Source organism: Pogoniulus pusillus, chromosome 22, assembly GCF_015220805.1.
Source record: "Pogoniulus pusillus isolate bPogPus1 chromosome 22, bPogPus1.pri, whole genome shotgun sequence".
NCBI lineage: Eukaryota > Metazoa > Chordata > Aves > Piciformes > Lybiidae > Pogoniulus > Pogoniulus pusillus.
The window spans coordinates 11,430,673-11,444,779 of NC_087285.1; the positions used below are offsets into that span (position 1 = coordinate 11,430,673).

General features: G+C 47.7%; 2 protein-coding genes across 2 annotated transcripts in view; both read left to right on the forward strand.

Annotated features, from left to right (window-relative positions):
- The window catches only part of REEP2 (receptor accessory protein 2), a 31,958-nt gene extending 24,834 nt beyond the window's left edge, over window positions 1-7,124 (forward strand). The window contains exon 8 of the mRNA XM_064161723.1: window positions 5,781-7,124. Coding sequence (XP_064017793.1) covers window positions 5,781-5,861 — 81 coding nt within the window. The 3' untranslated portion in view covers window positions 5,862-7,124. The remainder of the gene's footprint in view (window positions 1-5,780) is intronic.
- A 2,347-nt stretch (window positions 7,125-9,471) lies between these two features.
- Window positions 9,472-12,466, forward strand: EGR1 (early growth response 1). The gene is made up of 2 exons (XM_064161726.1): window positions 9,472-9,892; window positions 10,205-12,466. The coding sequence occupies exons 1-2, from the start codon at window positions 9,658-9,660 to the stop codon at window positions 11,497-11,499; spliced, it is 1,530 nt and encodes a 509-aa protein (XP_064017796.1). The 5' UTR covers window positions 9,472-9,657; the 3' UTR covers window positions 11,500-12,466.
- The last annotated feature ends 1,641 nt before the right edge of the window (window positions 12,467-14,107 follow it).

Here is a 14,107-nt window from a genome sequence, read left to right on the forward strand (position 1 = left end):
CCAGGTTCAGATGTGAGGTTGGAGGGACCCTTGCCTCTAGTGCTGCATCTGTACTGTGGTGTAGTTTATTAACATCTTTCCTCAGCTTTTACAAGCTGGGCTTAGTAAAACCCCTAAGTCTACACTCTTCTACTGTAAAACTTTTCCTGTCAGGAGGTGGCAATTTTTAACTAGCTGTATACTTAAACATTGCTTTATCTTTTAATAGACTGAAGTATTTTTTTTCCTTCAAATTTTCATTGAAGCAAAGCTTGTGTTTTATTTTGGAATTTTTAGCAGAGATCAACCTTGGAAAATAAACAAAAGATAGATGATATATGGTCAGGAACAATAACATGCTGAGAGGAGGTAGGGCAGGAGATTAGCTAGCTAAAATGGCTGTAACATTTTTTTCCAATGTACCTAAAATGTTCTTGAAGGCAATGCAAAAAAACCCCAAACCCTCCTGTTCATGTACCATTGAAGTTGACTATCTAAAAATAAGTCAGGAATGCAAATGAGAAGGTTAAGAGAGTGAATGCAGTATAGCCACACTGCATTTCCTCCTGTTCTCGTTACAAGCATAAGAGGAGGTATTGTTAAACTCTTATATAATATGAAAATTAATTCCATGGGCTTACTCTGGGAATAAGAAAAAGTGAATTTTGTTCCTTTTGTCTCTAAATGCATAGGAGTTTTTAACACTGTAATTGCTGCTCTGTGGAATTCCTGGCTGCAACACATGTAACATAAAGAATTTTATCAGATCTCAGTTCAGGCATTTGATTTGTTGTACAGCATACTTGATAATTCAAAGTCAGGCTATTATGGAAAATGATAAAGCTAAAACAATCTCAGGAAACAATGACTGCTTTTCCTTCCCTTCTCTACCCACCTGCAATTGCAAGAATTCTGGAAGCAATGTTAGCCAGACCAGGCCCAAGAAATTTCCTGTTGTTCCCATGGCAAACTTCAAACCTTTCCCCCCCCCAGAAAAACCCTCGGGACACAACTGCTGAGTTACTTCAGCTACATAGTGCAGCCAACCCAGGTTCGTATTTCTGATATTGAGGCTTTCCTGACTCAGACAAAATATAGAATGTTCCAAAGAAAGCTCCTCCTCTGGATACATGGCACTAAATGTCAGCTTAAGCAGTATTCCTTGCATTTAATGAGATCGAGTTCCTCAGATAGTAGTGAGATCCTATGCTGACATCATGATGTAGTTGTCATGGTTACAAAAGGACTAGCTGCTAAATACGAAGTTATCAGAAAGATGAAAATGGAGAAAATCAATGTCTGAGTAGAGAAGACTGTTTGCAGGTCAGGGAGAAATAAAGGGACTGGGGAGGGAAGCTGGGGAATTAAGCAGGAAATAAAAGTGAAAGTGCAAAGGTAGATATCCAGTGCTGGGTGACCCAGGGGCAGGCTTTGTGGGAACCTGACATGCTTATGTTTGTAACTAACAAAAAGCCTTCAGAGAAAGCTAGTCCCCTTTGGGTTGTTTTCTTTGAAGCTTTGCATGTCATGTCATATCCTAGAGCAAAATGAGTGATGGAAAAGGAAGATATGTTCTGATGCTGAAGTGTGGACAGTGACTTTTCTGCAAGCTAATTAATCCACCTGTAACATGGGTGAAGAAAAACAGAGCTCAATGTATGATGTGGGAAAGGTGTGCATAGAGTGCTGCCAACCATGTGCCATTTCCTATTGTTGGCATTTTGGCCAAGCTTCTTTAGACATCACTGCTTTCTGAGGTGTAGCCTTTACGTGCTGTGCTCTAGTTTGGGGAGGTAAAGATTCAGATGGCTGTTGGTAAATTGATGAAAGCTAATTCAACCATTTGTTCTGATAAAAAGTAATGAAAAGAGCATCTGAGATAATAGACGGAGCCTGATAGCCTCACGTGAATTATATCATAGTGATTCTCTGAACAAGTGGTTTGGGATCTTCAACTAATTCTTGCAGTAGGATGGGAAATTAGGTTTCCATGGATACTGAGCCAGAAGCAGCACTGACACACATAGAAAATGCAGGCTTAGTTTCACTACAACTTGCTTGCTAAGGGAAGTTCTTTCCCCTTCCCCACATCACACTTTACCCTGTATTTTTACAGGAAAAGAAGCAAATGGGCATTTGAGGAAAGGGTGAAATGAAACAAAACTGTCCCCTTACCTGGAAACTGTGCAAGAAATACCAGAGATGTGCACAATTTTAAGGGACAGCTATGGATAAAACAAAGTAGACTAAAACTGGAGGAGGAAAAATGCTGCAGCTTATTGAACTTTAGCAGTCACTGCAGATGATAGCAAGGCCACTGGAAGGACTGATTTAAAAGCAAGGATGTAGTAAGAGCAGAGTATCTATCTTAGTGCAGGGTTCTAGGTGGTCACAACATTACTGATGTTCACACAGGTGCTTGCAGCAATATGTATATCAGCACCCATGGAAGCAAACCGGAGGTGGGGGGTAACATTTGCCAGCTAAAAATATAGATGGACTCTCCTTAAAATCATGTAAAATAAGTGAGAGGAGGAAAGGTATTTGGCAATATGTGCATTTTAAAATCCCTCTTGATTCAAATAAGTATCTGGCACTGCATTTTTGATTGCTATAGAATAAAAATGTGGGGAAACTAACCAACTGCATCCAGTTCTGGGGCCCTCAATTGAAGAGAGAAGTTGAGGTACTGGAATGTGTCCAGAGAAGGGCGATGAAACTGGTGAGGGGCCTAGAGCACAGCCCTGTGAGGAGAAGCTGAGGGAGATGGTATGTGCAGCCTGGAGAAGAGGAGGCTCAGGGGTGACCTCATTGTTGTCTACAACTACCTGAAAGGAGGCTGTAGCCAGGTGGGGTTGGTCTCTTCTGCCAGGCAGCCAGCAACAGAACAAGGGGACACTGTCTCAAGTTGTGGCAGAGGAGGTCTAGGCTGGATGTTAGGAGGAAGTTCTAGACAGAGAGAGTGATTGGCATTGGAATGGGCTGCCCAGGGAGGTGGTGGAGTTGCTGTCCCTGGAGGTGTTCAAAAAAAGACTGGATGAGGCACTTAGTGCCATGGTCTAGTTGACTGGACAGGGCTGGGTGCTAGGTTGGACTGGATGAGCTTGGAGGTCTCTTCCAACCTGGTTGATTCTACAATTCTATCTTATTTATTCCAAACACCAGTCCATCAAATACAGGCTGAATGCTGATAAGATCCATGAGGAAAGGCAGAATAACTGGAATGTTTTTGATGAATACAGTTGTCAGTACTTGACATCTTGACCTGTTGCTCCTACTCAAGAAATCCATTATATATTCTTATCAATCTTAATTCAAACTTTCATTAAACTCTCATCTTGACTTACGATAGGATTTATACATCCTGGCTAGCTCCATAGGGAAGCACAACAAAATAAAACCCATGTTTATTTTGTGTAGAGCCATTTTTTTTAATGGTATTTTTAAGACTTGAAGGCAAATATTCTAAGTGACACACTTAACCTCTTAAGAAATGCATCCAGGAACTTTAAACGGATTAAAAAGTGATTCCTCCTCTTTTTAGGTATTACAAAAAGATGTAGGATTCCCATACAGTTAAGACCATTATTAGCTGGGTCATGCACTTGGCACAGCTCCATGGCTGTCCACACTTCAGAGTCATTAGTTTGCTGTGCAGAGCACTCTGTGAGCCCAAGCACAGTTCATGTGAGTCATGCAGTCCAGGGATTGGTGTCTCTAATAGTCTGGAGAAACCCATCCTATTTTCCTTTAGAGGGAGAGCAGAGGTGGGGATAGAGTCTCCAGAGGAGTCTTGGCCTTGGCCTACTTTATTTGCCAGAGTGACTGTAGTTATCGTGATCACTGCATGATATTCTGCAGTTTGCTGCTGCCTTTTACCTTCACAGGATGAGCAGGTTAGAGATCTGCCTTTGAACTGCTGTATGCATTGGCTTTCTTTAAGTCATTAAAAAAAATGTGTGTGGATAGATAGATATGCAATGGGGTATGTATGTGTGTGCACAACACCTGAGCATGGACTAACACCACAGGAACCTGAGTAGTGGAGAAGAAAAAACACCTGCACACAAGAAAAAAAACGAAGGACCATTTAAAAACAACAGTGCATGTGAGACAGTACTGTGTCTGTGGCTGGTGGGTTGCTGCTGTGAAGTGAATGTCAATTAATTGCCTCTGCAGGATGAGGTAGAATCTCCCTTCACTACTATGATTTAGTTGCCAGACAGTCACCCAAGATGAAATTTCCACTTCCTGAATTCTTATTATAGGCTGAAAAAAAAAAATGACATAGACTGCTGTAATAACACAAGCATCTTCTCAAGCTACTTCCTATCCAGCACTGCAGTGAGAGGGGAGAGAAAAAAAAAAGGCAAGTCCTAAACAAACCAAATGAACCAGATCATCAGAGGAATAAGCTGCCATCCTTGTATAACATCTTCAGTATGCAGCAGCCGATTGCTTTTGTTCTGTTAGTGAACCATCACAGCAAGAGGGAGAGTATTCTGCATAGACATACCAGGTGAAGGAGAAAAGCATAATAGTTAAGAGCTCCTAGTTATTTCTGTGATGAATTACTAGTATTTTACTGCCTAACTCCCAAACCTTTTGCAGTCAGGCTGAATCACAGCACTTCAGTATTTGCATGACAGACAGTAATTGTCCTCATTGCAGCTCTCGTTTGTTGTGTTATTTAAAAGTAAATGCTGCAGACTGGCTTCATACTGACTGTAAGTTAGAAAAGTGCTCAAGCACACACTTCACTTGGAGCGTGTAAATTGATCGTTATTAGGCTGTGCCCTGAGGATCTGAGAATGCAAAAAACCTCACCATGACTAATTTTATACCTAAAAATCACACACAGACGAGGATTCTGCCGCATTGGGATCCCACTTTCCAAATGTGGCAACACAAGGCAGAATTATTTAAAAGAATGTTTAATTATGTGGGCTAATAACAGTGCTTGGCTACAGGTATCAAGAAGACAGGGCCAGTCTCTTCAGTGATGGCCAGTGACATGGCAAGGGGGCAGTAGACACAAAGTGGAACGCAGGAAGTCCATCTCAGCATGAGGCAGAACCCCTTTGCTGTGAGGGTGCTGGAGCAGGCTGCCCACAGGCTGTGGCGTTTCCTTCTCTAGCGACTTTTCAAAACCTGCCTGCATGCATTCCTGTGTGATCTGCTCTAGATGAACCTGCTTCGGCAAGGGGGTTGGACTCCATAATCTCCAGAGTTAGTGGCTTTCTGTAAGAACTCCAGGCTCATAGTTATCCATCAAAGTGCTTGCAGCCTTTCTGTTCACAGTGCATTTGTACCTGACTTCATCTCTTGCAGCCCAGGAAGGAAAGGACTATTAGATTCCTGTAGGAAACAAGGCTTGCAATGACTTGGAAGAGGCCCAAACATGATGATAAATAATAAAAGTGGACAAATGAAGCTTTATTTCTACAGTGATTTTACTGTGACGCTTTTCATCTTGTGTTTTGAGTGTGATGAAACTTTATGCCTTTCTCTTGGGTGCTGGGGAAATGTTTGAACACTAAGCAGTATATACCAACTCCACAATGACACGACCTTTAGAAGCTTTTGAAGTCTATTTAATCATGCATCCCAAATGAAATATTTTTAGAGGATTTGTTTAAATCAGAGCACAAAAGCCTGAGGGAAAAACCCTCAGCTGCCTTAGATTTCAGAGGGAAAGTGGTGACGTCACCTTTCTGGTCAGCTATAATGTCTGAGAGATCAAGAATAATAATAAACCAACCTGCTTCTTACACAACCCCTGCTCTATTTAATGTTTGTAGACCACGCCCAGCTCCACCAGTAATCACAGGGAAGAGTTCCCTCTTGTGGATAGAGAATCCTGCTGCAGACAGCGGATGTGACTCTTCAGGGCTGGTTGCAGAAGGGAGAGTCGCCTACCAGAACGGGGTAAAACATTCGCAGCAAGCACGGCGACATCTATCTCGGCCATTAGAGTAAAGCCATGCGTTCTGAAAGTGCTGCTAAAAATCTCTTTTCTCATTCCTCCCAGGAATGACAATGTAAGTGTTTGGGTTTGCTCGTTTTGTTTTCATTTTAAACTATGAGTGCATTTGTATCTGTTCCCTCTGTGCCCCTATCTAAACGTGCTAGATTTTTATTGCAATGAATATAACTCCACAGAAAGCCCCACAGTACAATACATGAAAATAGCACAGCTTTTCAAGTCAAATGGCTTGGTTCTGAGCAACTGAGAGGGAAGAACACTGCAACATTTCTTTAAAAAGCTGAAAGACCACCTCTTGTTCCTGACTCTTCAGGTTTAAAGAATAATACAACATAATAGACAATGATAAAATTAGAGAAGAAGAAAACTTTTTAAAGGGGTGTCTATGTAAACGTGTTCTTCTGCCTGGGATATTAAAAACACTACCCAGGAGAAACAGAGAGAACAGAACAAAAGGAGGTTTAGGATAAAGACAATCAAGAGCTAGTGAGAGACCTGAGAAATTATTGTTGCTGTTACTATCACCCATCCAAGCAAAACCAGCATCCCTGGAAGAAAAGGATGGGACTTCACCAAAAGACAGTGTGCATTCCAGACACCAGGAAACTTTGTTTGTGGATGAAGTGAAAAGTGTCTCAAATTAAAAGAAAACGACTATCAGAACACCAGACAAATTACTAATAGAGTAAATATAGTCAGCTTTTTATGTATTCAGAGTTTAACTCAGTTGTATCCAGTGCCTAGGGTAACACTGAACACTTTTAGTCATAAAATAGGGTGGCAAGGCCTGGAGGTAAGCTGTGGTTGTGAAAAGCAGCAGTAATGAAAAATAAGTGAGAGACAAAGCCATAATTATGTGGAAACCTTTTGTTAAGGCACCTTGATGATTTTACTAGCATAAAACCACACACACACACAAGTGTACAGGAAAAAAAGAGTTAAAAACCCCCCACCACTGTGAGTTCAATGAGCTGAATATATAAGTTTGTATTAACTTCTACTAAGAAAACAAACAAAACAAAACCCAGAAATTATCTCAGCTAATTTTTAACTGTCAAAGAGGCTACATCTGGATGCAGAAAATAATTTAGAAGCTTTCTGTAGTCATCTGTGAGCCATTTCTTTAGGAAAAACCAATTCATTAAGGACAATTATATAAATGAGGTAGAGTAAATCAGCTTCTGCAGGTCATGCTTGCTCTATTGACAACAATGAGAATCTCAGTTTCTGGTCTACTCAAGATGTCTAACTTTCTACAGCGTTAGCTACTGTCCCCTAACAAGGCTTCAAAATGTGAAGAGGGGGGTGGAAATCAGAGACTAGTTGTAATCATTATGCATGGGACTTCTCAAAACCTTCGGCAGAGATTTGAATTCGTTTTAAAAAATGAAAAGCATCAAATAACCAAGTGGAGCTTTGGCCTAGTGCACTGACATTTGAAAACCACTAAGATTTCTCCCCCTAAAGAGTACCAAAGAACAGATGTGTATTAGCTGCCACTGTGTAACATAAGCTGCACTTAAGTGAGAGCTTTCTACCTTTTCTCCCAGAGGCATTGATTGGCTGCAACCTGTAAATGATTTTAGGGTCGAAATGCATCGGTGCGGGAGGCACTGCATGTTATTACTGACAAGGCACCTAGACGTAACAGCTCAGTTATAAGAGTACATATGACAGGTTTAAATCTTCCGTGCGTCGGCAGATAGAGCCCTGCCGTTGCTGGCGACAGAGCCTAGCACAACCGCCTTCCCACGGCAAAAATAAGTGCCTGGCGGCCGAGATATGCGGCCTCGCTTTGCGCATTCCCGGGGGGCAAGGCCACAAGGCGTGGAAGCTGCGGACAGGCTGTGTGCCCCTGTCTGGACCTGGTCCCCGAGCGGAGCGAGCGCTTGCGAGCCGGGTTGGGCGGGAGACTGCGCCTTGGGGTTACTCTCCGTGTCTGCAGCGAAGGGAGCGCCGGCCGCGACAAGGCATGGGGCAGCGGGCGGCGGGCCGGGACTCCGGCAAGCTCTGCGCAGCAGCCAAACGGATCGGGCCCGCCAGAGCACGGAGCCGCAGTGGCCCCAGCGGAGCCCCCGGCGCAGTCCGCGCCGAAGCATAACCTGAGCTGCCGCTCCAGGCACCGCCCACGGAGCTCCGCGCATTGCGGGGAAGCCCTGGCCGCCGCGCACGCGCTCTGCGGCCGCACTGCGTCGCCGGTGCCGTCTGGCCAGGCGCCAGGGGAGCCCCGCGGCGCGCCGGCAGCGAGGCCGCCCGGGCGGGGCGGGGGCCTCGTCGAGCGCTTATTTATAGCGCGGGAGGCTCCCTCTGGTCCGGGAAGTCCTTTCCCGCGGCTCGGCAGTGTGCGTGCTCCCTCGGGCAAGGAGCCCGGGTTCCCGGCCCCTCCGTACGCGGTTCTGAGCTCCGCGCGGAGCCAGTACTGGGAGCAGCCCGCATCTGCGAGGAGGGCAGGCAGGAAGGGGACGTGACCGTGTCAAGGGACAACCCTAAGCGTGCGAGAGCAGAGTCCCAAGCGCTGTCACTATTGTCGCACCGTAGTCAAAGGCGGCTGCGGCCGTGCGATACCTGGGGCTCTGGCTTTAGCGGTGCCTCGTTCTCCGCTGTGGGAGGGAGGCGCATGCAGTTTGGGTCTGGCACTGCGGGTTAGGGCTTCTTGGCTCTCGGCTGGAGCGACTAGAGCAAGGGGCTCTCGGCAGGCCTCCGGAGCCCCAGAGATTCCCCTTTCTCTGGAACAGGCAGCCCCCGACCGGGGCGCGCTGTCAGCGCCCAGAAAACTCCTTCGCTCCGAGGCTGCCAAGCGCGCGGCGCCGTTAACCGTGAGCCGCCGACGCACAGCCCCTCCGCGGAGACCGTGGGCAGGCTAGCGCTGCGAGCGCAGCAAATAGGGCGGGTACGAGTGGGAACTCTGCGGCGGTGAGGCTCTGCCGGGCGCTCCCCGAGACGACCGTGCCGCCAGCGCTGGCAGCAGACTTGCGCCGCCGTGGCACGGAGCCTCCGCGCGCTCCCGCGGCACGGGGGCGGCGCGCGCGTCCCGGTAGCAACCTGGCTCCTGCGCCCGGGCTCCCCGCTCCCCCACCCCCGTTCCCGGGGCCGGAATCGCCAAATAAGGAACGGGAAGTCTCCGCCGGAACCAAGACTTATAAGGCTGTTTCCTAATATGGAAAGTGCGGCGGGGGCTTCCGGCGGGCTGGCCGGGGAGGGCGGGGGCCGGGGACCCCGCGCTCTGGGGCCGACAGCAGTGCGGTAGCGCCGCGGCGGCGGTGCCCACAGCGGGGAACAGGCCCACAACGGGCACGGGGCTCCCAGCCCGGGGCGTGCGAGGCCCCCAAGGCCTGGCTTTCCCCGGCACCGGGCTCTGGCGCCAGGCGGGGTCCTCCAGCCCGCATCCATATAAGGGCTTCCTGCTTTCCATATATGGCCATGTACGTCAGGACTTGGGGCGGGCCGCGGCCGGTGGGACCCCATATATAGAGGCGACTCTGGGGCGGGCGGGGAGCCGAGCGCTTCTAGCGGGCAGAGCCGGGGGAGCCCCGGGCGGGCGGGCGGGGAGCCGACCACTTTCAGCGGGCAGCGCCGGGGCGACCGCGGCGCAGGGCACGCAGCAGGCGACGGCCGCTCCTCCACAGCCGGCCCGTCCGCCGGGCCTGCGGCGGCAGCGCCACCAGCCGTCAGAGCCCGAGCCCGGCGCCCTCATGGCCGCGGCCAAGGCAGAGATGCAGCTGCTGCCCCCGCTGCAGATCTCCGACCCCTTCGGCGCTTTCCCGCACTCGCCCCCCGCCATGGATACTCACTATCCCAAGCTGGAGGAGATGATGATGCTTAGCGGCGGTGGCCCGCAATTCCTTGCCCCCCCCGGGGCGCCCGAGAGCGCAGGTTTCGGCGCCGCCGGGGAACCCGGGGAGCAGCACTTCGAGCACCTTGCCGCAGGTAAGCGCTCTGGTCTCTCCCGTGCGGGCGGGGAGTCCCGGTCTGCTGCGGGGGCAGTGGCGCCTGCGGGGACTCCGCGCTGCAGCGGCGCTCCTGTCCCAGCGGCTGCGCGGGGGGATTCTCCTATGTGCGTCAGCGGCCCCGAGCTAGCTGCCGCTGGAGAGATGCCAGTGGCGCTGCAATATGTGAAGCTCATTTATTAATTAACCAGAAGCAAGGATCTGGGGCTGCGCTGTGTGGGGATGGCTTGCGAAGTACTGGCAACAGCTGCAGTGTGGCTGCTGGAAGTAATCGCTATTCCTCTCTTTTCAGACACTTTTCCCGAGATCTCTCTGAACAACGAGAAAACCCTACCAGAAACCAGCTACCCCAACCAAACGACGCGACTGCCACCAATTACATACACGGGGCGCTTCTCCCTAGAGCCGGCTCCCAACAGTAGTAACACCTTATGGCCAGAACCCCTTTTCAGCCTCGTCAGCGGGCTGGTGGGCATGGCTAATGCACCCCCCACCTCTACGCCTTCATCATCGCCATCCTCTTCCTCGCAGAGCCCCCCTCTGAGCTGTTCTGTCCAAGCCAGCGAGAACAGCCCAATTTATTCGGCTGCACCAACTTTTCCCAATTCTAGCTCTGACATTTTCCCTGAACCGCAATCCCAGTCCTTTTCCAACCCCTCTGGAGCACCCATCCAATATCCACCTCCAGCTTATCCAACTGCTAAAACCAACTTTCAGGTGCCAATGATCCCGGATTACCTGTTTCCTCAGCAACAGGGTGAGCTCAGTCTTGTTCCAGCTGATCAGAAGCCCTTCCCAGCCCTTGAGACCAGAGCACAGCAGCCTTCCCTTACACCGCTATCCACTATTAAAGCATTTGCTACTCAGACTGGCTCCCAAGAGTTGAAGACTCTCAACACTAACTATCAGTCCCAGCTGATCAAGCCCAGCAGGATGAGGAAATACCCAAACCGTCCTAGCAAGACCCCTCCTCATGAACGACCCTATGCCTGCCCAGTGGAATCCTGTGACCGGAGGTTCTCGCGGTCCGATGAGCTAACGCGGCACATTCGCATCCACACGGGACAGAAACCTTTCCAGTGCCGCATCTGCATGCGGAACTTCAGTAGGAGTGACCACTTGACTACGCACATCCGCACGCACACAGGAGAGAAGCCATTTGCCTGTGACATTTGTGGCAGAAAGTTTGCCAGAAGTGATGAGAGGAAGAGACACACTAAAATCCACCTTAGGCAGAAGGACAAGAAAGTGGAAAAGGCAGCTCCAGTCTCAACTGCTTCTCCAGTTCCTGCCTACTCATCCTCTGTGACTACATCATACCCTTCCTCCATTGCCACCACTTACCCCTCTCCAGTGCGCACAGTGTATTCCTCCCCTACTCCCTCTTCATATCCTTCCCCTGCACACACCACATTCCCATCTCCTTCTATAGCAACCACTTACCCATCTGGCACTGCCACTTTTCAGACCCAAGTGGCCACCTCCTTCTCATCTCCAGGGGTCACCAACAATTTCAGCTCACAGGTGACCTCAGCACTTTCAGACATGACGTCAGCCTTTTCTCCAAGGACAATTGAGATATGCTGAGATTACATTCTGGAACAGGAGAGTTCACCTTTTCCATTGGTATTATCAGACATGGAGTCTCCAACTACTCCCCTAACATGCGTTGCAAGGCTATTTAACTTTTCTTTAAACTTCAGCTGCCTGAAACAACTGCCGTTTAAGTTTTCCACCTCTGTTGAATGACTTAATTTGCATGGACTGTGGATATAAGTTCAGTATGTTTTCCCCCGTAAACAATAGTCTTTTATTAGGAAGAAAGGACTTTTGATTAAGTATATAGCTGATGTAAATTGTACATGTGCCATGGTTTTGCTTTCCTTTAGGTACTATTGATGTGGAAAATCTTTGCATATCCATATTGTATTATTTGGAGTTTGCAGGGCCATGTTTTGTAAATGTTAGTTCTATTTCAGTGACAATGCTATAATAAGTTTCAAACTTCTTTGGGAACAGCACTTACTGTATTTGAGCATGTTAGAGTGATGCTATGTAAATATCACCTGATGAGACACTCACATGTGGCAGAAGTTTTGTTTTTAAAGTTACAAGTCTTGGTGCCTTTTTGTGAAGCCTTGCTGACGTCATGCATATGTGTGAACAGATGCTTTGCATCTTGCCTTAAAGTGAAAGGGATGTTACTCAAGAACAGGGAATGGGTGGGGAGGGGAGCATGAGAAAGCCCTGGGGGATGGAATGTAAGCAAAAAACCCCCCACACCTCTCAAAGTCTATTTTTGTTACCAAAATGTAAATTTATATATATATATATTCAGGAGTTGGAATGTTGTAGTTACCTACTGAGTAGGCAGCAATTTTTGTATGTTATGAACATGCAGTTTATTATTTTGTGGTTTATTTTTACTTTGTAATTGTGTTTGTTAAAATGAAAGTGACTGTTTGGCTTCTAAACACATTGAATGCGCTTTCCTGCCAATGGGATATTTGGTGTAAAATACTCTTCAGAAAAAAATAAATAAAATATCAAATCATGTGACTGCCACATTTTCCTTTAAGTTGCTGCCTCGGAAGACTGTGCTGCTGCAACTCTGACTCCTTGTGTGGCTGGTAAGTAACGCTGGGGCTTGTGTCCCAGAGAAATACCCACTTGGTGAGAAGGGGAGCCTAATCGTTCTCAAGTCCAGTTGCTCGCAAAGGCATGAAGTACACCTGTACTTGCATGAGGTGCATCACCTGCTATTTGGAAGTAGTGTGCCTCCTACTTTCTGGCTTCTCCAGAAGCATGCAAGTCAACTTCAGGAAGAAAAGCAATTCTCTTAGTGTTAAAAATAAGAGTAGCAAAATAGAAACTGAACTGTGTGTTCATAGGTAGTTAGAAATCTTACTGGATGGTAAGATAATAGAGCAGTTTCTAGGCTGGAAATACAATAAGGTCTGCTAAAATGTCTGGCTGACAGAAAGTAGTCCTGCTCATTTGAGAGCTCTCATAAATTCCTCTGCAACACAACACAAAGCGTAGAAGTGCATGGGCCTGATAACATGGGTAGAGATGTTTATAGGAGGAAAGCATTTCATTACATGATGCTTTGAAATATGTTTTGGAGGGTATGTGAACTCTCTTCAAAGTGCATAGGCATTTGTATCCCTGAGAACTGGTGGTGCAGGCATGGAAGGTTCTGATGCCAGGCCTTTCAGGTGGCCTCTCTACAAATCACTGATGTTTAGGATTGTGAAGGGGCTGAGATGGAGACACAGACCTTGATGAATCCCAGTCTGTTGTGTCTCAGACAGGACTGTCCTCAGCGGGTTGGGACAAGCTGTGGGTAAGGGCATGTGCTGCATTGTCTATGTGCTGGTTTGTGCCTGCAGTGCCGGGCGCGGTCTGCAGGCTGCTAACAGTGACTTTGCAGCTGGGCCTTTTGACAGAAAAACACTAGCCCTTTTCAGCCCAAGGGGTTCCGGCCTCCAGCCAAGGCAGATTGACTAGGCAAGCTGAATATGTGAGTTCACACTGTCTGAGCATGTAACTCATGTCAGAAGCCATAGAATCCACTTACGGGAGACAAGACAATGAACAACAGCCTTCAAATATGATGCTTCAAAGAAGGAAGCAAATTATGTAAAGCTAACCACATTTTTTTTTCCCTACCTTCAGTTTCCAAACTCAGCAGCAAAGTAAACACTTGGAGTCAGCCCAAGCCCATTCTGATCTGTGGGCACTGCTCTATTCAGATGTTTAGAATAGAACAGTTCAACGGGAAGGGACCTAGGGCCTGCAACAATCATCCAGTTCAAGTGCCTGACCACTTCAGGACTTATCAAAAGCTGAATCATGTTATCAAGTGCATTGTCCAAATGCCTCTTAAACACTCACAGGCATGGGCCACTGACCACCTCTCCAGGAAGCCTTCCACTTGACAACCTTCTTGGAAAAGAAATGTTTCCTAATGTCAAGACTGTACATCCCCTGATGCAGCTTTGAACCATTCACAGGTGTCCTGCCCTGTCATTGGATAAGACACTGGATAAGGGAGCCGAGATGAGCACTCCCTCCTCTCCATTTTCCCTCCTCAGGAAGGTGAAGATATTACTCAGTTAAAGCTAGTCTCTGCTAATTCCTGATCTAGCCTTCTGCAATTTTGGTTGTGCTAAAAACTGACCAAGTGGGCTCT

Bases quoted from the DNA above. Each gene is read 5' to 3' on its own strand.
- EGR1 (XM_064161726.1), top strand. From the start codon at position 9,658: ATGGCCGCGGCCAAGGCAGAGATGCAGCTGCTGCCCCCGCTGCAGATC. The intron at 9,893-10,204 runs GTAAGCGCTCTG...CTCTCTTTTCAG, and splicing joins CTTCGAGCACCTTGCCGCAG to ACACTTTTCCCGAGATCTCT.